The sequence below is a fragment of the Gordionus sp. m RMFG-2023 genome, chromosome 1 (genome assembly GCF_954871325.1).
Source record: "Gordionus sp. m RMFG-2023 chromosome 1, tfGorSpeb1-WG-v2, whole genome shotgun sequence".
Classification (NCBI taxonomy): domain Eukaryota; kingdom Metazoa; phylum Nematomorpha; class Gordioida; order Chordodea; family Parachordodidae; genus Gordionus; species Gordionus sp. m RMFG-2023.
Genome location: NC_088775.1, coordinates 54,837,099 through 54,862,911, shown reverse-complemented (window position 1 = coordinate 54,862,911; position 25,813 = coordinate 54,837,099). Strand labels below are relative to the sequence as shown.

The 25,813-nt window shown below is 28.2% G+C and overlaps 1 protein-coding gene across 5 annotated transcripts in view; it reads left to right on the top strand.

The window, feature by feature from the left end:
* Nucleotides 1–22,030, top strand: part of LOC135922920 (DNA replication ATP-dependent helicase/nuclease DNA2-like) — a 38,070-nt gene extending 16,040 nt beyond the window's left edge. The window contains exons 1-7 of one of the 5 annotated variants that reach the window (XM_065457454.1): nt 3,947–3,969; nt 6,555–6,696; nt 6,820–7,250; nt 10,095–10,196; nt 15,339–16,272; nt 20,363–20,722; nt 20,979–22,030. In XM_065457454.1, the coding sequence (XP_065313526.1) occupies nt 7,013–7,250; nt 10,095–10,196; nt 15,339–16,272; nt 20,363–20,722; nt 20,979–22,014 (2,670 nt within the window). In that variant the 5' untranslated portion in view covers nt 3,947–3,969; nt 6,555–6,696; nt 6,820–7,012 and the 3' untranslated portion in view covers nt 22,015–22,030. Of the gene's footprint in view, nt 1–3,946; nt 3,970–4,117; nt 4,268–6,554; nt 6,697–6,815; nt 7,251–10,094; nt 10,197–15,338; nt 16,273–20,362; nt 20,723–20,978 lie in introns of those variants that run through there. The other 4 variants (XM_065457452.1, XM_065457453.1, XM_065457451.1 and 1 more) reach the window with 4 other exon arrangements.
* Nucleotides 22,031–25,813: the final 3,783 nt, after the last annotated feature.

The window sequence follows — 25,813 nt, the reverse complement described above, 5'->3', positions numbered from 1 at the left end:
ATCTTAAAATCTCTATTTTTTGTTAAAGTTGCTAAATTGCTACCTTTTATTAGCTACTTAACATTCTGATGTATTAGGCAGACACAAATCGAGTGAGTGTGCCATTTGAACCTGGCATTATGCAATTTTTAGGGCGCAATTAGGCGAATTTTGAAAATTCGATTTTAAGAGAAGGGTAGATAGCTTTAAAATTTATATAGATTTCTTTTAAATTATTACGAATTAACCGTTTTTGAACATTAATCCTTTCATCATTTTCAATTATAGAAAAGCAATCTTTTTTTCCGTGCAGTAATCAACTATATTCATCGTTTAAATAGAAACTTTTTAAAACGTCAACTGTGCTCTGATCTATGTTTTACCTGAAAGAAATCCCCTTTTAGAATGAATTATGATTTTGAATTACGGATCATATAAAACGAAGTGTTAAATTGTTTTTTAATTTTGTGAATGCTCCAATTTGGAGTTGATCGTTAATATTTGATATTTTTGTGTTTTAGACCTTAATGGATAATTATTTTTCATATGAATTATCAAATCGTCGCTACCATTTGTATTCATCTTTGGTTGAAGAATTTTGTCAATAGCTGTTGAAGTTCTGCTGAGCTTTTTCTTGGGATATCCTTTTTCTCTTAGCCTCTTTTTTTTGTGGCGAGGGACTGTGAGAATTTTTAAGATTTAAAGTAGAATTAAAAAAAGTGTTGGGAGTTGCGCATTGTCGTTATTAATTGGATAATCATTTTCTATGAGTTTAAGAAATTATTTGAAGTTGTAGGGATGTTGCTATCCTCTAATATTGGAATAGTATTCTTCTTTATTATATATATTTTAGTTAGAATGAAATAAAAATGTGGAATTTAGGGTTCCACGGGCAATAGAATAATTCTTCGTACAAAAACAATAATTTCTTTATTCAATTTAAAATAAATTCACAACTTTCGTATAAAATTATATTTCTTTTATTTAATTTACAATAAAAATCAAATTTTTTTTAATTAATTAAAATCATTTCTTTCAAACATAATAGTAAAAACAAACATTATTCATTTTAAAAAATACACAACACTCTCCAACATCAATCACCAAATCTCATATACTCATAATTACAACATTCTTTTTATATAAAAATTTGCAACACGTAGGACAAATCGTATCACGTCAATACCGCGAAATGTATTATCGCGAATGCATTATCGCGAATGTCGATTACCGCGAAAAGATATTATAGCGAATGCATTATAGCGAATATATTTGCGCGAATGCATTATAGCCAATGCATTACCGCGAAAATATTATAGCGAATGCATTACAGCGAATGTAATACCGCGAATGCATTATCGCGAATGCATCATAGCGAATTATAGCGAATATATTAGCGCGAATGCATTATAGCGAGTGTATTACCACGAAAACATTATAGCGAATGCATTACAGCGAATGTAATACCGCGAATGCATTATCGCGAATGCATAATAGCGAATGTATTATAGCGAATATATTAGCGCGAATGCATTATAGCGAATGCATTACCGCGAAAACATTATAGCGAATGCATTACAGCGAATATATTATCGCGAATGTATCATAGCGAATGTATTAGAGCGAGTACATTACAGTGAATGCATCATAGCGAATCGCGAATGCATTACAACTAACATTATCACAATGCAATAGTGATTTATATTTGACAAAATTATATTTAACCCATTTATTAAGTTCCAAAAAACCAGAGAACCAGCTTAATTGTCTATATTTATTTAAAGTAGCGTTTTAAAATTATTTACCTCTAAAACACGTCACTTGTTATTTATGAAGTTCGTATTTTATTAAAAAATATGTGGAATTTGGTATACTCAATTTTTTTAACAATTAGATTAAGTCGTTTTTTACAAAAGACCCTATTAATTAATATTTTATATTTTAAGATTGATTCTAGTAAAAGTTAATTTTTGCCCCAACAAGCCCCAAACCCCAGGCTTGTAGATTATATTGGTTTATTAAATCTCCTATAGGATAATTGTTATTATCAATAATAAACCATTTGTATATAAATAATTCATAAAAAATTTCAAAATGTGATATTATATTTTAAAAAATGTTTAAGTTTTAATGAATTTTTTAATTTTTTTTCTAATTCTTTTGATTATCAACCACCAGAAAAGGTGAAAGTTAAAGGGAAAAAAATAGTATTTAAAGCTATAATAGCCAATGAATACTTATTATATCATATTTTTACGCATAATATAATTAATTCGACCTAATTCTACTAGCCCCTAGTTACTGATACAGCGCTAAAAAAATATGTTGATAATTTTTAAAATTTTTTAAATAAGATTAGATGAAGGGGAACATTGGATTGAGACCTCTATCTTATTAAATCTTTTGTAATCGTCAAAATTATTAATTTTATAGCTTTAAAACATAAAATCTTATCTTTTTTAAATTTAAACATTGTTAAATTTAAAAATAATAAATGCCAACTCCTGTTTCAAATATAAATCTTAAAATTATAAAAAATATATTTAATTATATATTTTGGTGGTTTCAATAGAGATGATATGATATGTGAATTTAGTTCAAATTTAATATTTTGTAAGTTATTTTCAAATCATATTATTCTGCCTGAAAGGGAATGCCTACAATAAATATTTTTAAACATAATGATTATGAGACTTTATGAAATGGGAAAAGAAGATTTTTTAATTTCATATTCTGTCTATTTAATTATTTCTAAATCTCACTGTGCAAATTGGTTTATTATTCATGATAGGTATAAAACAATTTCAACTTTAAGAGAGACAGAAGGCCATAAATCCATATTTTTATGCTGTTTAATATTATAGTGAAAAACATTTTAATTATGCTTTAATATTATTTACTTATCTTAAATTCCGTATAAAACAATTTATAAAATACAGAGAAAATATTCAAAATAACGAAATTTGAAAATTTAGGGCAGGGCTTTAAATAATCAGAGCTAAAAAATGCAGACCGAAGAACACAGGTATATTAATTTACGACATTTATATTATTTATTTTATTACTAATTATGACATTGAAATATGTTAAATTCAATTTTGTCTGTACTGTAAAAAATAGCTAAATATTAATAAAAATATACTAGAATCAATCTTAAAATATAAAATATTAAAAATATTTATTAATGTATAACTTAAGTTAAGTGTTTGTTGGGCTATCTCATGGTATTTAATAAATTCAATTATAAATTGTCAAGCTTATGAGGATATTGACAAAAACGACTACTAGCCCTATTCCTACTATTGGAAGAAAGTTGATAATGAGATCAAAAATTTTGATTATTTACCGGGTGGCTAAAAAACTTCGCGTTTTGAAATCTTATTAACTCCGAAACGTGTCATTCGTTTTTTATGAAATCTCCTGTCTTAATATTCTCAAAATATATAATTTTATAAAGTGGTTTTTAAAAAATTAAAATAAAAAAAATGTAGTCATACATATATATTTTTAAAGATTTCCTTTAATTCATAAACTATAACATAAAAACAAAATATTTTAAATTTTATAAAGTGGCTTTTAGAAAATTAAGATAAAAAAATGTAGTCGGACATATATATTTTTAAAGATTTCTTCAAATTCATAAACTATAACATAAAATATTTTGGCATTATTAAACAAATCTCATTATTAAATACCACTAACAATATAAACATACGATAATTTTCTAAATTATGTATTTTATCAAATATCTGATAATGATAAAATTTTGACATGAGAAGAAAAATTGGAATCAAGTTTAATTCCTGAATTCTCTAGGAAAAAGTGGAATATTAATCCAGTTCACCAAGCTAACCCCATGGTTTTATAACTCATCAAGCTCCTTTTGTTTTTCAACTAAGATTTTATCAAGCAAAACCATAGATTCTAATACGAATTCCACTAGAATTTATCAGATACCTACCCAATTTCTTGATGTTACCTGCCATATTGGTAGACTTTTTTGTTTATTCCACAAAGTAAGACACTTTTGGAAAGAACTTTGTGATATTATTTTATGTTATCATCAAAAGCTAAAAAATTTCTGATGCCCATAATTAGGGGAGACCGGTGTTATAATGAAACCAGGGTTATAGTGAGAGTGGCTTTATTTTCTAGAGTATTAAACTCTAAGAGATAATTTTTTACCAAAACTATATACTTATATATTGCATATGCGGCTATAATTTTTATTTCTATCGGACCGCTTGAAGAATTTTTATAATGCTTTATATCATTCGTACTTTCAAAAGTAACTTTTTACACTTTTACTATTTTTCAAAAATAAATATTAATATACAATTTTACCACACAAAAAATCATCTTATATAAAAGAAAAAATCTTATTTTCTAGAATTACAATTTACCCGAACATAATTGATAATATAAATACTTCAAAATATGATCTTAATCAAAGTGGTGCTACTGGGGCTATTTTTATGGGGTTAGGTCGAACCTTTTTTTTGCTATTTTTTAAAAATTTGACATGCAAAAAAAGCCAAGGAGAGACCAACTAAAAGAAAAAAAATCGAAAAATGTTATTATATGATAAATAATTGTTTGGCATATAAATAAATTATATCAAGCATAACAATCAAGACTGCTTTCAATGTCAGTTATTAGTACATGGCTTTGCAATTTTATTGTTTTTTTATTTGCAAAGATTGTGAATGTTTTAAATGATTTTATATAACACTTTTATTTTAAATCATTAAATATATTCTAATAAAAAAATATATAACTTTTATATATGGAAAATTAAGCAGAGTTTATAATAGCCTCGACCAAGGGCTTGTTCGTCCCCGGGTAGGGTTCACTCTTTTACCAAAAAAAATTCCAGGAAAAATGATATTTTGAAAAAATTATTAGAGATGTATTTTTGAAATTTAAACATATCAAAAAACTAATAGAGCTGAACAAAATGAGATATTTTTTATTAAAAATGATAAAGTACTTATAATTTTCTTAAGGTTTGCCTTTAGGGTTCGCCATTACCTCGTTCTCCCCTACAAGTTTTCAATAAATTAAAAAGAAAAAACTTGATGTTTTATATTTAAAATGATTAGATGAAAACGAGAAATCTATTTTATTACTTAGAATCTTTTTTATATATTTTAAGTCAAAAAAAAGAAAAGCCTTAGCCTTAATTTCATAGAAAAATATTTTTAGAGCCAATCCCTATTTTAACTTAATTTTCAGATTCAACTAAGTCAGTCGAAAAGTCGATAAATATAAAATTGTAACTTTCATGAAACTCCATTCGCGATATGATAATGCATTCGCTATAATGCATTCGCGATAATTCATTCGCTATAATGCATTCGCTATAATGTATTCGCTATAATGCATTCGCGGTAATATATTCGCGAGCATTTGCGATAATTCATTCGCTGTAATGTATTCGCTATAATACATTCGCGATAACATTTTCGCGGTATTACATTCGCGCTAATACATTCGCTATAATATTTTCGCTGTATTATATTCGCTATAACGCATTCGCGGTAATGCATTCGCTATATTATATTCGCGATACGCTATAATATCTTTTCGCGGTAATCGACATTCGCGATAATACATTTCTCGCTAAAATTTTCCGGTATTGACATGTAACCAGGACAAATATATTCTCTTTGTTAATTTTATGATACATTGTTGTCCAAAGCGTCACTTTTCTTAAACCTTTTATGGAATAGTAATTTGAAAGATTCAATGGATTTGTACAAAACATATTATAAAATATTAATAAATTAATTAATTTTAAAAATGATAAATTTTAGGAAAAAGTAACAGATAAAAAAAATCAATAGATAATTGGAAAAATATTATTCAAAAATCGAAAATTTAATTAATGCTTACTTAATAAATTTTATTATCTATAAATTAAATTCAAGGAAGTTTAATTAAAATTATCTAAATATTTATTATACGCTTACTATTAATTATTCAATAAATATTTTATTATTGAATAAAATTTTTTTCTTAGATTGACTTATATTGTTAAAATTGATATTTTAAACTATTTACGTCATCTAGCGGATTTTTCAAAAATATGATCTTTCTTAATTAATATTTTTGGCCCCACTATGAAATTTTCTATATGAACAGTTCTTGGTACTTTTTACAAAATATCTGAAATTTGGAAAAAAAAATTTAGTCTAACATTTTAAAAAATTAATTACAAATTTTTACTATTTAAAAAAAATATATAAACTAAAAATTAATTTTATTTAACATACGTTCAAGAGTTTACTTAGGGCTATAAAATGAACCATAATAAATATACATAGTGCATCTAATATAAAAGTTATCTCAATTTTAATCATTTTTTTCGGAAAATGACCAAGCTGAGCCACTTTGAAACCCTATATCTCCGGTTCTAATAGAGTTAAGAAGCTAATATTTTGGATTCGTCAATTACAATACTTTATTAACTTAAATACCATTTTAACAAAATCTGAGATAGTCGGGTTATAAAGTGATTTATTTGACATGGAATGGTCCAGTAATAATATATTTTCAAAATTTTGGTCATTAAGGCATCCTTGTTTATCTGTAAAGACATTTTTGGCTACACTCAGTCTTTCTACCAGGGCGCTTGAAAAGTTGGGCTGGCCCTGCAGGACTTGAATCGTGTATCGCTGGCTTAGGCCGATACCATATTGGTACCGTCTAAAAGTGGTATAAGTTCATCTATGATTTTTTTTATTAAAAAACATAAATTTGCGTTATCTTATAAAGCTAATTATAATCCTAACATTAATATTTTTTTATTCAATTTACAACTATTATATCTTAAGCAAGCCCTACACCAGAACACAACAGAGAAGCTTACGATTTGCTCTATGGCAAGATATCTCACAATGTTTTCCAAAGATATTTATCCATCGATTATGATTCACGATCTCTTCCAACGTTAAAGGAAGAACTATCTAAACTGTGCTTAATTCTCAAAGAAACTCTTAAGAATTCCTCCTTCATTTTGGAGGCCTTCATTATGGATATTCCCTTAAGAGAATTACGTTCTGCCCTGGCATGCAAAATGGCTAATTACGCAGTTTGGAAAATTTCCACTTCACGCCTTCTCTCTAACCATTTAGGGCCTTTAAAAAATAAGCGCGACTTAGCATTAATGTCACGGCGGGCACTTGCCACGGAATATCATGTAAGCTCCTCACGACTTGGTTTGAAGGGCATAATCGACGCTGTCATGACAACTGAGCCTCCTTCTCAAGGTTATCTATCAAACATGATTTTTTAAATAAGCCTAATAATCAGAGTTCTCCTTTGTGTAAGATCTATTTTGCAGAACTAGAAATAAGTTTATTCATTAAATTTTAAAATCGATGTAAATTACCTTATAAAAGATGACAAACTTTAATTAAGTCAAGAATGTTAGACTGATTAAGGTTAAAATATATGGTTGACAAAAATCATGATTTTATTGATACCGACCCATAAATTAACTTTTTACCAGGTGTATCGATACCACCTTTTGGAGGCCGATCCGATATTGTCGAAGTTATATTGATATTGGCTGATTACCTCTCCAATATAACACAAATCTGATTTCGTCATTATGCATACTATTTTAATTTTTATGATTATACCACAACAGTTATTTAAAATATTAAATTTGAATTAATTTATCATTTTAGGCTTATTTATTCAGATATTCATCAATCTAAAAGTATATAAATATTGATAAATCATTTATTTAATTTAGTAAAATCGTTGTAAATTTTTTGTTCCAAAATTCTTACTATCGTATGAAAAGTATAATTCTATCTTGCCTATTCATGATAAATTTATTGGATTTTTTTAAAAATTATTAATCAGAAACAACACCTTTATAAAAATAAATAACATATTTCCAATTATTTATTTAGTTTTTAAAAAATTATCACTTCAAATATATAAGAATGTTCTTATACATAGTATATTTTTTTAAATATTAATAAATTTAAAATAAAAATTAAGACTATCCAATGACATATATAATACCTAGACTAACGATTCATTCAAATGCATTTTTAAGCTTCGTTAAAAGCAAATCAGCTGGACCCGCCATTTTGGTAATATATGGTAATTATTCTTATCAAAACAACACTCTGGTATTACAACAACAAACAACTACTTTTTTAATGTATCTATGTTTTTTTAACTTACTCCAATTTTTTTTCCCTCTTGAAACACGAAAATCGATAATTTTTATTTTTCTTTCCTTAAAATATGAAATCGTACATAAAAATAATAATTGTTTCTTTTTTTTTTCTTTTTTTTTCACGCTTATGTATTTATTTTTTACAAAATCATCATATATCATCACTCACCATCGTAACGAAAACCCCCCACCATGCAAATACCCCCCCCCCCCCCAAAAAAAAAACTATACCATGGACCAATCCGGGTGATTCCAATCCCACCCCAATACCGCTTCTACTCTCCTATTAATAATCCATAAGTCCAAAACCTCTATCCTCCTCCCGTCATTGCCTCTATTTCCACTACTCCCATTACTGCTATTTGCGATCCATCGAATTGTCGTATTCTCAAGCCTTCATTTGCTATCATTCCATCGGGCCAAATACTCTTATATCTCGCATAACTCATTACTGAAATAGCTGCCCCGTGTCAAATAGCATAGGTACCCTATTTCCATTGAAGTCTATTATTACTCTAGGACAAGGATCATGTATTACCTCGTCTTGTATCATCCTTACATTCCCAATTATATTTCTTTGTTCTCGTGAATATATTTTGTTTGTTTCCAATAACCCACTCTCCTGGCCCCGTGTATCATTTTTTTACCATCATATAGTCACTAATTAGCACAATCCCTTGCCACATGTCCCCTCTCTCGACATCGAAAACATTCCACGGTTTGATCTTCAACTCCCTCCGGAAATACTTCTCTTCCCCTAACTCTGGCATTCTCACTGTCTCGCACAATTGAAGTATTTGGTCCAATTACTCTCTGGGGAAAACCTCCTCGAGTATTATAATTCTAATTTTAAAAATACTATTTTTTCCGTAATACGTCGGGGTCACCAATATCAAAACAACACTCTGGTATTACAACAACAAACAACTACTTTTTAATGTATCTATGTTTTTTTTACTTATAATTTTTATTTCTTTATTTTTCTTTCCTTAAAATATGAAATCGTACATAAAAATAATAATTGTTTCTTTTTTTTTCGCGCTTATATATTTATTTTTTACAAAATCATCGCCGTTTATTTATTATTTTATTTATCAACAGTCAATCAATCTTTTTTTTTTAATATTTATTTATTCAACTCCTTATTATTCGCATACTTTGCCATTATATTCCTTTAGTGCTAGGCGTAATAGCTTTCTCCCTTAACAATTCTCATGTTAAAAACTACTATTAAATTGATAACTTGCTTCCTTATTATCTCGATGATCCGGTAATTCTTTAATAAAGTTTGCATCAAATATAGGAATAAATTAGGCTCTCGTTTAAAATTTTAATAATGATTAGTGTAACTAAGATGGCGTCTCCATCTGTTTTGCATTGATGTACATAATGAATGAATCGTCAGTCTAGGTATTATATATGTCATTGAGACTATCGGATCTGATCGAAACATTTAAAAATATCGGTCGGTTACCTATATTTTAAGAGACGAAAATGGGTTATATCTGATAAAAAATATCGCTATGCCCCTACTTTTTAGCTCTACCATTGGCTGATTCATGGACAATTTATTATTCTAAAAAGTATTATACCAACCCAAAATAATAATAAATTTATTTACGATTGTTATTTAATGATATATTTTGTCAAACATGCCATTTCATGTAAAAGAATTTTATAAAAAATAAATTAATATATATTTAATTTTTAAATAGTAAATTGTCGCAATTTCAGCTTATCCTTTAAAGGGTATATCTGTTAAAAAGTACTCTGGTTTGTTATTAATTATCAATATTTATTATTTTGCCCATTTTTTTTAATTATACTTTTAAGGATTATATATAATGATAAAATAAAGCATTCAGTAGGGTGAATTATTTTTTAAACGTTTTTTAAGATAAACCATTTTTTAAAGGCAAAACATATGCTTTCATAAGCGAATTAAAGACTGGAAAAGCCACGTTTAGTATCGAACATCAAGGTCAAGTCATGCTTTACAATCTTCTCCTCAATAAAAGTATTAGATAAAAAAAAATTTATGATTATATTCAATAAATCGCTACTTAGCCAGCTTGATCTGATTTATAATAATAACATTATGGCAAAAATGTATATAGGTTTAAACCAAAAATATATCAATAAAAAATACATATAAGGCAAATGGGCTATTCCAGTTTAAAAGGAATTTACAATATTTTTTCTTTATAAATATTCAGATAAAGGTAGGGATAATTGGAAATCTCTTAAGTCATTTCTGTTATGGCTTAATCATAGCCAATAAATATAGCTACAGCTGATTAGCCTTAGCCATTTTATTAAGCCTGGATTAGAGCCGATTTTATTACAATTAGCTCTAAGTTTATTAAATCGGCTAAACCATTAATATTTGTAAGATATTAACAAGAGCCGTTTAAAATCGACTCATAAATAAAATACCCAACTTTTTATATCAAAATTTTTTTTATTTAAAGTAACATGTGTTTGGAAAATATCTTTTTTTCACTGTAATTACGATCAATTTTGAAATTTACTACATGGAGTGAGAAATTATACCTTTTATATAATATTTTTTGGTCTTTTCCAGGCGCGTAACCAATGGTGGGACAAATCCCTCCCCCTTCTTTAGCAGAAAATTATAAATTATTTCAAATAGGTTATATTTAATGTTTTAGCAACATGTTAAAATTAATATCTTCTTTGTTTATTAAGATTTTTTCTCACGAAAATTAAAACATATATTCATACAATTTAAACCTCTGATGGATTAAGAAAATTTTTTATCAACCAAAAAAGTAATATAATTTAATAGGAAAGATATATAAACCAAACCAAATAATCAGAGTTGTTAAATGTCTATTATCTGTAAATAGATACACACTTAAATGTGTCTGCAAATGTACCTAAGTATAGATACAATCAAAACACTATTTTATTATAGTTATATAAGGTGTGCATAATGCGTAATATAGGATTCTAATTTAAATTTTGAAGTAAGGCAAAAAAAATTATGGAATTGATATGATATCTCATCGACATTCAAAATATATAACTATATGATAAATAATAATTGTTAAATTTTAATAATACATTATACAAAATGTTATATTTGAATGTTTATATATATTTTAAAAGGTTACGCTATTTGAATGATATATTTCTTACATTTTATATTATCTTATGGAGGTCAATGTAATTGCATATTAGTAGTAGTTAAATGACATAATTATAAAAGACTATATATAGGAAACAATTTTATAATAAAGAATCTATTGTTTTGACTATAAAAAATGGCGACGAAATAAAAAAAAAAATCTAAATCGCAAGGTCTTCGGTCAAGTTTAATAATATATAGAATTATAAAAAATTTTTCTGTTTATAAAAAAAAATTATATATATTTAGAAATTATGGATAAAATTATTCTCCAGGACTTTAAAAAGGAAGATTGTTCTATCGAGGACTACGTTGATTATATCAAATATATACTAAATGTGAAAAATATTCCTCAAACTGACGCCACTTTAAAAAAATTATTTATAGCTTATGAAGGAATAAACATTATAACTGATATCAAAAAATTACTCTATCCTAGGAATATAGAAAAGGTAGGATGGATTGACATATATAAAATAGCAAAACAACTATATAAGAACTATTTTGGCATCAAGAATTGATTTCAAAAATATAAAGGAGCTAGCCCAAAGATGCGAATTTGTAGACAATGTAGAACTGAGAATTCGAGATCAATTAATCGCCGGACTAAAGATGTCACAACTGGATAAAGAACTACGATTAAGATATCCAGATACTAAAGACGAAGATCAATTGGCATAGCGATGGAACGAGCCGACTTAGAAATAAATAATACTGCTAAAATGGTATATAAAATCAAAGAGCCGAATAAACATGATAATAATAATCGGATAAATAAAAATAATCGGCAGTATAATAATAATGATCATGATAAACGGCACTATCAAAATGATAATAAAGCATATGTAAAAAGAGAACTAGTGCCCGGGTATAATAACTACCATACAAATAATAATAGTAATTGGAGAAAACCATGCTATTTCTGTAATCGGTTTCATGCTATTAGAAATTGTCCCGCCTACGGAAAATTGTGCAGCAAATGTAGGAAACCAAACCACTTCGCCGTATGTTGTAAAACCAAAGAAAAGATTTACGTAACAAATTACTATAATAAAGAAGACGATTCGGATGTCTCAATAAGAAAAAGATACAAATATGGGCAACATCCAACATACAAATATTGGCAACATCCAACAATTGAGGTATTAATAAACAACCAAAAAATTAAAATGGAATATGATACTGGCTCGGCAGTAACCATTATTAATGAAATAATGAATAAAATCGGAAGGCCAAAACAGAAGGGCTAAAGCACCAACTACATATGGAAATAATGGAATAAAAATTATGGGTGAAGCTGATGTAAAAGTACAATTAAATAATAACATAAAATGGCTTCCATTATTAGTCGCACAAACAAATGATGCAGCTCTATTTGGATTTCCATGGATTATCGAATTTGACTTAGCGTTACCAAAAAATGTAAAAATCAATATGATCAACAATAGATATAAATACAATGATAATAGTAACTTAAATATTAACAAACTATATAAAGAATTTGCTACGGTGTTTGATAATAAATTAGGATTAATAAAAAATGTCAAACCAGTAAAACTACAATTGGAAGAAAATACAAAAATGTATAAGAATGGAGCAAGTAATATAATTGCAGATGCTTTATCGCGAAACCCACTGAACTTAGAGATGAAACTGCTAAAGATCCAATTTTAAGAAGAGTAAAAATATTATTAAATGGTACAAATATACAAAATCAAGCACCAGAATTACAAGCTTTTAGAACAAGAATAGATGAAATAGAAAATGATGACGGTATCCTATTTTGTAATGGTCGCTTAATAATTCCATATTCACTACAAAAACGAGTTTTATAGATATTACATACAGGTCATCCCGGTATTACATCGATGAAATCCATTACGAGACATTATATATGGTGGGGAAAATTAGATAAGATGTCGAAAAATTAGACAACCGCTGTATTGGGTGTCAAAAACATCGCAGAGATATACCAGAAGTTGCCGTATGCCCATGGAATCCGCCAGCACAACCCTGGGAAAGGGTACATTTAGATTTTGCCGGACCACTAGACGGATTTTATTGGCTGGTAGGAATCGATGCTTATTCAAAATGGATGATCGATAGAATCAAAGATACCACAAGTAAAAATTTAATAAATAGATTAGAAAAATGGCTTACACGATATGGTGTTCCATATCAAATTGACACCATACAAAAATCGGTATTTTGTAAATAGAAAACAATCAAATGATGGGGAAAAATGCCTTAATGAAGTATTAGTTACATATAGAAATTCCGAACATTCCTCAACGGGCCGGATACCTGCCAAACTATTTATGGGGAGAAGACTAAATACTTTATTAGACTGGGTGAAACCATCAATTACTGAAAATCTGTAGTAAAACACGATCAGTTAAACAAAGGCATACATAGAGATTTTGGAGAAAACGAATTAGTTTGGATAAAAAATCCACTTGATGTCATGAAGGAAAAATAATAAATCAACAAGCATAATTCTCGTATAACGTAGAAGAAAAAGATAAAATAGTACGAAAACACGCAGATCAACTACGAATAAGGACGAAACCAAATCAATAATACCAATTGAACCAAGTCAAAAAGGAAGGCAACCGCGTTATCGAACAAGGGAACGAAAGCCAACAAAAAGATTAATAGACGAACTTGAACTTGGTAATAAAAAGATTGATAGACGATCTTAACTTGGTGGGAAAGAAGATATGTTATATTTGAATGTTTATATATATTTTCAAAGGTTACGCTATTTGAATTATATATTTCTTACATTTTATATTATCTTATGGAGGTCAATGTAATTGCATATTAGTAGAACAAAGGTCATATAAAAAAACAAATCACAATTAGAAAGATATAACGCATATATATAAATTTAAATTTAAAAAACAATTAATAGGTGATAACAAAGGTGAGACCGACTTACTTTCATTGCTATATGGAACCAAGAATAGCAGTGCAATTACTTTGATGAATAGCCATCGTAATGGCTTGTTTGAAATAGAAAGCTTCATGATCACAACTTATTTGGCTTTTTTCTCCCTAATAATGTGATAAATTTATGGAATTTCTCACCAAAAATCAAGAGTATTGGTGACAAGTGGGATAAAAATTACGTTAGCCATGTCTGAAAATTTATTTTCTAGATTTCTACTGAACTAGTTGTTGAGGTATTTATGTTAGATCGTGCCGAAAAATCGATGCATTATAATCCCAAGCAACTGGAAGACCAGACCAAGCCAAACTTGATGCTAGTTCATAATCCCTAAAAATTAAAATTTAACTATCATAAAAGATTTTGATTATTGTAAAGTTAATCAATCTTAATTATTTTATAGTTATCGTTATTTCAATAATTTGGCTTAATATTATATATAATATAATATATAACTTTTTACCAGAATTGAATAAATTATTTTGTAAATCTGATCAGAACAATTAAGAAGAAAATTAATTTATAAATTCAAATGTAGCAAGTGGAAGTTAAATAAATAATAATTAATATAATTTATACTCTGCTAAATATTAAATAAAATTTAAATTCATTAAAAAATAAACCATGGCTTAGCTAAATTATTATATTTATTTATTTTAGTAATAAAAAAAATTCTTTAGTTTTCGATTCCTTCATGATGCAAATATATTTTTAAATAAATTGTAACTTATCAAGATTGATAAACATGCATTTAATGCATACTAGTTAATTTATCAAAATATTTATTCGCTATAACCCTGATTTAAACTGAAATGTGTCAATGGAGATGTTAAATATCTAAAATTTATATTTTTGAGTTTCAAAATTTTAAATCTTTTCAATTAAATTCATTGGATTAATACTTGTAAATAGTAATTATTAAAAATATATTGCATTTCGTTTAATATTCATTTATTAAAAAATAACTGCCAATGTAAATATTTATGAAAAATGTAAATAGTTATTTTAATTTTTTTAACTAGTTACTTATGAGAAATTTCAACTAACTAATTTTTTAGAAACTAAAGACTATGAAATCCACCCAGATCTGAAAGATGGCGGTCTTATATTATATTTGGATAGCAATCCTAGTAAAGGTCATCATTCTATGCGAGAGGTATTTCCCACTATTGCCGGAATCGATAGTAGATGGGTCACCACGGAGGGAAAACATCTACAGGGACTTTTACAAATTAGAAATGAATTAGCTCGATTTAGTAGCTTCCCTAAACTTATACCCCAATGCTTTATGAATGGCGTCAGTCATTCTTCAAATATGAAGGCGTTGGAAGAAAGGGGGCACGATCATACTCGCATTTTTAATATGGCAAATTCCTTAGGAGAGATTATTGATATGAAAGAATTGTATGCTCTCCCTAGCCCTATCAGAAATATAGCTATGTGTCGAAGATGTCCTCAGTCCTGGACATGCAGTTTAGCTGGAAAGGGCTTTCCCTCGCCTACCTCTATTACGGATATAGAGGAATTCAAGCCAAGTAAACGATTTAAATCACGAGACACGATAGATGGTGGCATTCTAGAGGAATTTGATTCACCCGAATCTAAAAAAGTTTTTAAAGCATATATTCCATCGGTTAACATCGACTTTTGGGAATCTATTGTGAATCCTAGTTTATTAAGGCCCATCGATTGGACATTTTTTACTCGGTGGTATGCGCTAAGCCAGCTCGAATCCGATTCCGCAGGTCTTTCCAACTTAGTTGAATTAATGAGGCCCCAACAAATTTACCAGGAATTGCGTTTCTTAATCATTAGAGATCATGATATCCACCAATCTAGAATTTACCCATCTAAATGTATACCGTTATCTATAATATCGACACCGAATAACAATTTATCACAAACGAGGACAATATTCTATAAGCGATTATGTGAAAATTTGAACGTCGATCAAGTTAAAGCTGTACAACTTGCCCTTGATCCTAAAATTAAGTTTTTGTATATTTATTTTTGTTTTTTTCTGTAAACATATTCAGAGTAAATCCTTTATTGTTTAAAATATCATTTTTTAATTATTCAAAAGATTATTCCTCCCTTATTGGCGAATTTCTTGATTTATGTTAAATATACATTATACAACACAATTAGTTCTCGTAACTTTTATCCACTCACTTGACATTGGCGTATTCTAGATAGTGTGTCCCTAAATATATTTATAAATGAGATTATAAATGTTATCTGTTCTATAAAACTTCAAATTAGTGTTTGCAACGGTCCGGTCCGGTCTTTTTTTCTAAAATGGGACCGGACCGATGGACCGTTAAGTCAAATGAGACCGGACCGTCGGTCTGGTCCGGTCCAGGCGGTCCGGTCCCACCTAAAAAAATTTTTTTTATAAAGCTACAAAAGTTTTATTCTGCATTTAAATTTATTAAAAATGAATAGTTAAATTACCCTATTAATATTTCAATTATATCATCAATTCATTTTTATTATATTATACACAAATGCCTAATCAAAGAAGAATATAAAAAGTAAACTATGAATATTGAATTTAATGAAACGGAAGAATATAAAAAGTAAACGATGAATTAGATATTATATAGTGTTAGGCATTAAATAATCATATTTTATATGTTCATGTACATACACATTAACTATAAAGCAATTTATAGTAAACTTTTATATTCTTTAATCGGTCTTCGGTCGGACCGGACAGTGGGACCGTGTTGTTGGACGGGACCGTCCCATAGGACCGAAAAGTCTAATAAGACCGGACTGGACCGGACCGTTGCAAACACTACTTCAAATCATGAATAAAAATGAACATTGAGAAAGTTCAATTTTACTATTCAATAGATTATTTCTCCCTTATTGGCGTGTTTCTCGATTTTATGTTAAATATACATTATACAACACAATTAGTTCTCTTAAAACTCTTTTATTATCCACTCACTTGACATTGGCGTATTCTAGATAAAGTGTACCTAAATATATTTATAAATTAAATTAAAAATGTTATCTGATCTATAAAACTTCAAATCATGAATAAAAATGTTATCTGATCTATAAAACTTCAAATCATGAATAAAAATGAACATTGAGAAAGAACTAAATAGATGTAATTTACCGAATTTATATTGTTTTTCCTGTATATATAGGCCGGCCGCCGACCTTTTTTGGTTACACCGAAAACGCCGCCGTTTAAGATAATCACGGCGGCGCACGGCCGGCGCAGAAATTTCTTTCATGTTTTATACCTTTTTATTCTAATAATTGGTCAACATCACTCTTGTAATGTTTTATTGTCAATCAGGATTTTGATGAATTTTTATTTTCTACTATTTTAAAATCATAGTTATATTGACGTCATTATAGAATTCAATCAATCAAAAATTCCAAAAGTTACCATAATTTTACATATTTTTAAAATGGATGCATCTACATATAATAATTCTATAAATAATTTTAGTATCCTAACTCTGGATAATAAAAAATCCATAGTCTCGAAATTTTTTGCAAAATAATTTAGAGAAATTATTACTGCTCTAAGATATAAAACTGCAGAGGTTGAATTTGAATTCAAGGAATATCAAAGAAAATGCTAGTACAATAGATTTAACATCAGACATGTTAGATCTTGACAGCATTGATCCATACTCAGATACCCGTTTTCAAATTGGCAATTCCAATGATAATAATAACAATAATTCCACGCATATGTAAACCTTAAAATTAAATATCCCAACACGTTGGCATAGTATATTAAATATGATAAAAAGCATATCTGGATTAAATAAGAATTTTATTAATAATGTTTTGAAAAGAATTGGGAAGCACCTCAATTATCAAATTATGAATCTGATCTGGTAGAAGAACTATTAGCATTTCTTTCAAAATTTAAGGAAACTGTTGAATTTCTTTCAGTAAAGGGCCTACTTTAAACTTGACGTTACTTTTTAGAAGTGAAATTGAAACACATTTAATAGTAAATGATAGTGATAGTTCTAAAATTATTTCACTTAAGGAAAATATGCTAAAAAAACTTGCTTTACGATTTCCGGTTTGTAATCTGCAAGTAATATATAATATTCTTATATTTTTTATTTAAAATTCTTTAGATATTAGCTTCTCTTTTAGATCCAAGATTTTAAAAATTGACAATTGTGTCAAAATATTTAATAGAGCAAAATTGCACAGCTTCAGAATTTATAATAAAACATCTTTAACTTATAGAGAATGATGATAATCAGTTAGTAACTATAGCTAATAATGAGGATAAGATGAATTATTAAATTCAAGTTATTTGAAAATTGGCATATAAACATTCAACAAATATATATTATGATTCCATGTTAGGTGACTTAAAACAAGAATGCCACAGTTTTCTTGGAAATCGACATTCACAAGATATAGACGTTCTAAATTTTTGGAGAGGAAAGAAGAGTAAACTACCCAATCTTTCCAGGCTCGACAAAAAAATTATTTACATTCCGGCGACTAGTACACCTAGTGAAAGAGTTTTCTCTAATGCTGGATTGACTTTAAATTCAAGGAGATCATCATTATGTCCCGAAAATTTAAATAAAATAATTTTTATATGATAAAATTATAAAATTACGAAATCGATTTTGGATTTAATAAGTTTTCTATTAAATAAATATTAAAAAATATGCCGAGATATCTGTAGAATAGTGTATATATTTTTTAAAAAATTAATAAGCAATTAAAATATGTTATAAAAATTTATAACTGCGCCGATTTACGCCGATTTTATTGACGGTGGCTAAAAATCGGCGCGCCGCCGGCCGTCGATTAAATTTTTTGAAAATTGCGCCGGCCGCCGATAGTTTTCGGCGCACAAGTCTATATATATATAATTTGCTTTTTTATAATCCTTTTAATTAAAAAACCATGTAGCTCCTATTTTTTTAGAAAATTTTAACCCCCCCCCCTCTACCTTAAGTAAAATTGCAAATACGCCACTGTCAATTGGTATAGTTTTTATTTATTACTTCTTATCAATATCGCACTTCACCTATTCGATTTCAGCTTATGGGCGTGAAAATAGAGATCAATTTGTAAATCGTGTCTTAAATTAAGTGATTTAAAATAAAAAAAAATTGGGTTCATTTATATTTTATTTATAAATAAAGAATTGAGTCCATTAAATATTTTAAAGCTTACCCCGATTAAGATTTTTTATTATGATTTTTTATCCATTTAATCCTTCTTTCATAACGACTGAACATAAATTTTTATTATTATAATTTTAGGAATTTTAAGTTTTACGTAAAGGAGAATTAGCTAGAATTTCCTCATTTATTATCTCAATATTAGCAAGTATAAATTTTGTTATTTTTTGAAATAACGAGTCCTTTTAATGGCTATTTCCAAACATAACGTTTTTTCAAAGCGGTTTTTGGGTAATGTTACCAGCAATCAATTTGTTATTTCCAAAAAAATGTTAACTTCTCGAATTACTTTTTTTATAAAAAATATTTAAATAAAAAACAATTTAAATCCCCATTTTTTTAATCGTAAATTGAAAACAAACTGGTTTGATTTTAATAACGATTAAAGCGTTTTTGAAATGTGACTCCGGATTGTTTTTTATAAAATATTATATTATATAAAAAAATTAATTCTAGATTTTAACATTTTTTTGGAAATGAAAAAAATTGCTGGTTACATTACCCAAACACCGCTTTGAAAAAACGTTCTGTTTGGAAATGGCCAATTAATGTATAAATTTTTTGCATACCGCTATTCTTCTTTCCTTTAATTTGACTTAATTAAAATAAATCCAATAAACATTTATGGTAAATAAATTTATTATTAAATGGTATATAACTTTTTTTATGTAGATTTTAAGATAATAGCTAACTTAATGGTTTTGGTCATATAAAATTCTATCTTTTTTTAAAAAAAAAATCATATTTATTCCAAATGGTCAGATTTTAACCTAAAAATTGACTTCTTTTAATTAAAAAAAATCATTGATTAAAATATAATCTGGAATTTTTGAACTGTTGCCATTAACCCTATACTTTTCTAATTTATTTTTATCCTTATAATCTAGATATTGTTTAATAAAAGGAGTCCCTGGTTCAGGTAAAACTGAAACCATATGCACTATTATTCGAGCATTAACCGCGACAGGTGCTTCCATTTTACTTACAGCTCACACTAATAGTGCTATAGATAACGTGTTACTTAAACTTAATAAAGCTTTTGACTTCAAGGATTTTGTCCGTTTTACCCCGGATCCCGTTAAAGTTGCTTCTTCTATACAACCATTTATTATTTCCAAAAAGTTGGAACACATTTTCCAAGCTGCACAAACTGTTGATAAGGCTCTCGATGAAGTTCAAGTCAAGTTGAGACAGTTTTTAACTAAAGAAGGTATGGTGTTCGCGTCCACGTGTGCTAATATAGTCAGGTTTTTGCATATTTTTAGTTTAAGATATAAAAAATTAGGATTTTGGTTGATATATTTTTATAATTATAATGTTGAGAAAGCATATTTGATTTACTTCGATCAATATCATCTTCGGTATTGTTGTGCTTTGATAATATTTTGAATTAAAATTTAAACTAACTCCGCATATCAAAAATTTGATAAAAATTATTGTAAAGATTCGACTTATTTAGGTGATTTATTTATATTTACTACATTTATTAATCGTTAAAACAAGAGATTCTCTTGTTCGCAAATTGCGTTACGACGTGTGCATCATGGACGAGGCATCACAAGTTCCGCAATTGCTAGCCCTAGGGCCTCTTTTCTTATGTTCGCGGTTTGTGATGGTTGGGGACCCAAATCAATTGCCACCAATCGTGAAGAGCCCTTTGGCCAAAAAATATGGAGCCGATGAGAGCTTGTTTGACCGACTGCTGCTCACCTCGATCGCCCAATTCTCTAAAAATGATCTCACTCAAGAGCTCACCCCTATTATGCCGAGGGAGTCGATGGCTCAATGTTGTGTCACGGAATTGACAGGGCAATACAGGATGAACCGTGTCGTACTAAGGCTAAGCAACAAGCTTGCATACCAGGGACGTTTAAAATGTGTGAGCCCTTTAGTAGCGAAGGCGACCATTTCCCAACACCAAGTCAAGAAACTCGAAGAAAAAAAATATCCACCTTGGTTAATTTCTTCATTAAGTCCCGAGCTATCAAGATCTATCGTCTTTCTTAATATCTCCGAAACTAAATTTCCTGAAATTGTTATTTCAAATAATACTTGCCGAACCGTCAATTATTCCGAGATTGAAGTAATTTTTGTCTTAGTTGACACTTTGCTCAAACATTTACAGTATCCTCCAGAATGCATAGGGATTATTGCCCCTTATACTGATCAAGTCAACGCTATCAGAGCTCGCTTAATCAAACATTCGAATATGGATTATACAGACACTCTAAAGATTGAAGATTACGACCTAAAGCATCACGTGGAATGCAATACTATTGATCAATTTCAAGGTAGAGAAAAAAATATTATTATCATCTCTTTCACAACTAAAGACGAACGTATCAATCGTTGCGAGAATGTATGCAAAGACATATTGAGTGATTTTCGGAGGCTTAACGTTGCATTCAGTCGGGCCAAGCATAAATTAATTATCATAGGAAACAAACTGGCATTGTTTGCTAAATACCCACTCATAAAAAATACTCTTGCAACTACCCTGAGTTTTAAAGATTTTGTAGATGTATATGGTATGCATTAAAATTATAAAACTAATATTTTAACCCGTTCAGGATTATTTTTTTATAATGATGAACTTAAATCTAATATGTGTTACATGTTTTTATTGACAAATAAAGTGACTTTAATTTATTATACATAGATAATTCTTTATTTTATTGAATGCCGAATACATCCTTAAATCAAATGTTTTGATGAAACTTAAATAGGATTATAAATTGAAGTTTTAATAATATTTTAAACATGTCATATACTAAGATGATCATCTTCTTCCATACTTACATTCAATTACATCTATTTTTCTTTTTCGACCTTCCACTTATAGTTTTGGTTTTCTTCTCATAAGGAAACATAAAGCTGGAAAAACAAAAAACCCAGTTTTGAGCTTGTTTTTAAATTTTAACTTAAAATCTTTTATAATAAAAATGTAAATTCAAGGACTTGAGTTGTTATCATAAAATTTATGGTTTAGGGGTAAAACATAAAGGTTACGATTCTGCTTAAAATTAAAAAGATTTCGGTACGCTTACGGTTTTAGAAAATTATAAGGTTTTTTTGGTTTATAATATTTGACAAGAGTAGGAATATGAAGATTAAAAATAAATATTTGGGAAAAAGTCATTATTGTTGAATATTTAAGCTTATTATTAATAATTTCGAAAAAGTAATAGGATTAATTTTAAATCCTGCCTAACTTCTCTAATCTTTGAAAAGTGAAAAACTAATCACTACTAGAAAAAATAATAAAAGAATGAGTATTAATTTTAAAAAACGAAGTTCGGTATATACTAGAGTCTTGCGGGGCCGACCTAAGGCCGGGCCAACGGTAGAACTAATAAAATATAGGACCGGCGCCCGAAAAATATTAATTATATTTCTTTCTTATTCTTCCTTTTTTTGCCTAATTGAATATCAGAATTATAAAAGAATTTAAAATATTTTATAATAGAATAAAATAGATAAACATGAATTTATCAAATCAATTACTGATTATTTAAATTTAATGCATAAAATAGAAAATGTAATAAAGATTTTGAATTTAAGATTTCCTCCTTATAAGCTTATTTAAAAATTCGCGTTACGGACCAAGGATAGATCGAAAAAATTTGACATCGGGTGGGGGGTCGAAATTTATATATTTTGTAGGTCCCTATTTTAGACGTGGTACAATAATATACGAGATTAACACTTATCAAAATTATAGTTTTTACATTTCTTTTCTTTTTCGTTTTTTTTTCCTTTTATTTTACTTTTTCCTTTTTTTACGTTTTTATTTCTACAAATTTTTTGACACAAAACAGAATAATTATCTATAGTCTAAATAAATTTGGAAGAAAAATTAATATTTTTGGAAGCAAAAATATTAATGATTATTAATATTTTTGGAAGCAAAAATATTAATGATTTATTTCGTTTTTTCCCCTTTTTATATCTTACAAATAAATTAAAATTAATTAATAATATTAGAGACCTGCAGAGGTACCATTTGCACGGCCCGGCCTGGCCCGGATTAAAACATTTTCGACCCGGCGCGGATTTCCAGCCCGGCCCGGGTTTAAATATTTTTAGACCAGGCCCGAATATTTAAAAAAAATTTTGGGGAGCCAGGCCCGGCCTGGATTTTTTAAAAAAAAAATTTTTAGGCCCGGCTCGGAATTTTTAAAAATAATATTCGACATGGTATATACAAAATATTCATCTATTTGGTATTTTATCATATTTTTCGACGAGTATTATCATTTAATAAGCTAGCACAGACGTGTACGCAGGAATTTTGTCTGGGGGGGGGGGGGATAATAAAATATTTTAAGAAATATTATTGTTTTTTAAAAATATCAAGCATAAATTTATTAGATAACTATTTCTAATACACAATTTTAAATTTATGTGAATTATAAAAAAATTATATGTAAAGAATCACTTAAATGACCCAAAATAAAAACTTGAATTTTGAGCCTTTACACAAAAAGTTTCTTAGGAATAATTGCATTTTATATGTTATATATTTACAATATAAAATCCAATCTTCGTTGTGATTGAGCTAATTTTTCAATTATCTCATCCTTGCTTGTCGTCAAATGCCTATGAATATTCAAAAGATCCAAACCTTTCAATCTACTTTAAGATGTTGTACTTCTTGGTATGTTTTTCAGAGACCTGCAGGTTCGGCCCCAGGCTGGACAGTATTTTAATTTTTTTAAATATACCCGGGCCGGGCCAAAATTTTTTTTAAAAAAACACCCAAGCTGCGTCTGAAAATTTTATTTTAAAAAAAGCCGGGCCGGGCCTGAAAATTTTTTAAAATAAACCCAGGCCGGGCCGTAAAAAATCTTTAAGGGAAATCCGGGCCGTGCCCTGCAAATGGTATATCTGCAGGCCTCTGTTATTCATCTTAAAAATGAGAATGTTCTCTCATTAGTTTACTAATGGTAAGAGTTTATAAACCTTTTAATACATTGGGAATTTATTCTAAAATGTGTTTGAAATAATACAGAGCATCCATAGCATTTTTGGGACTATATCAACCATTGTTAATCTTTTCTATCACCATCTGAAAAAGGTTGGGAAGGCTTTTGTGGAAGTAATATTTGCAGATTAGTAAGTGCTGCATGATGAATTAAAAATTCATTTATTTGGGTTATAAATGTATTTGTATTTAAGATATACCCTTCTACTGATCCTATATTAATGTTTTAACGATGAGCTTGCCTTGCAACAAGTCGAGGGAGACAAATATTAAACACTTATGCTTTTGACTCAACAATGAAATATTAAATTCTTCATCAACATTAGCCCTAATTTCCTTGAGTTCTGATAAAATGCTCTCCGTTATTCTCATCTTAATCAAGTCAATGTCATATTTTTGAAAAGTAATACTTAAATAGTTGTATAATTAAATAATACATTCTAATGAGAAATAAAATTTAGAATAAGCATTGAATCCAATAATTTTCTTGCTTCTGAAGAAATATTTCTTTCAGGCCATTGTGATATTTCAGTAATAGCAAATAATTGGCTCTTCTAACTCCTTCAAAGCTGTTACTGCTTGATTGGCAGAGACTCTATCTCGTTGGACAAGGTTGCAATTTCTTTTTCCCTGTTGGACAAGAAGTTTCAGAAATAATAATTATTTGACTAGAAATTTGAAAATGGTAGATAAATATTACGCCACTAAAAATTTGAGTAAATATTACGCCGGAAAACTTGAAATCGAAATTAATTGATAAAATAACTTAGCAGATAAATGTAATTAAATATATATTTAATATGAGATACGAATAAATATTAACAAATATAAATTAATATAAACAATAATATTTTTGAAAAATATATCCGGCATCTGCATTTTTTGGCTTTGATGAGCAAGCATACTAGCTATATTGTTAAACGGCTCTTTTTGAGCCGATTTTTTTTAAAATTTTTCTGGATAAAAAACTGAGTTAGCCGTTTTTAAAAATCAGCTCAAAACGAGCCGTTTAACAACACTAATTTTATTTTTTTATATTCTAAACAGATATTTAGTATATTACAAATTGATAATATAAAAAATTTGTGTAAATAATATTTTGAGAATATACCAGGGTTCCAAACCGAAACGAATATCGGTTCGGTTTGGGTTCAGGTTCGGATAAAATATACGGTTCCAGGTTCAGGTTCGGTTCGTAAAAAATCAAAATATCGGTATCGGTTCGAACCTCTAAAAACCGGTTTGAACGCTTTTGTATTCAAACCTACATTCGAATTATGTATAGGGAAAATTTTTTATTTTATCATTAATTTAAAAAAATACATGTATAAAACCTACCTTTTATTTTAATTGC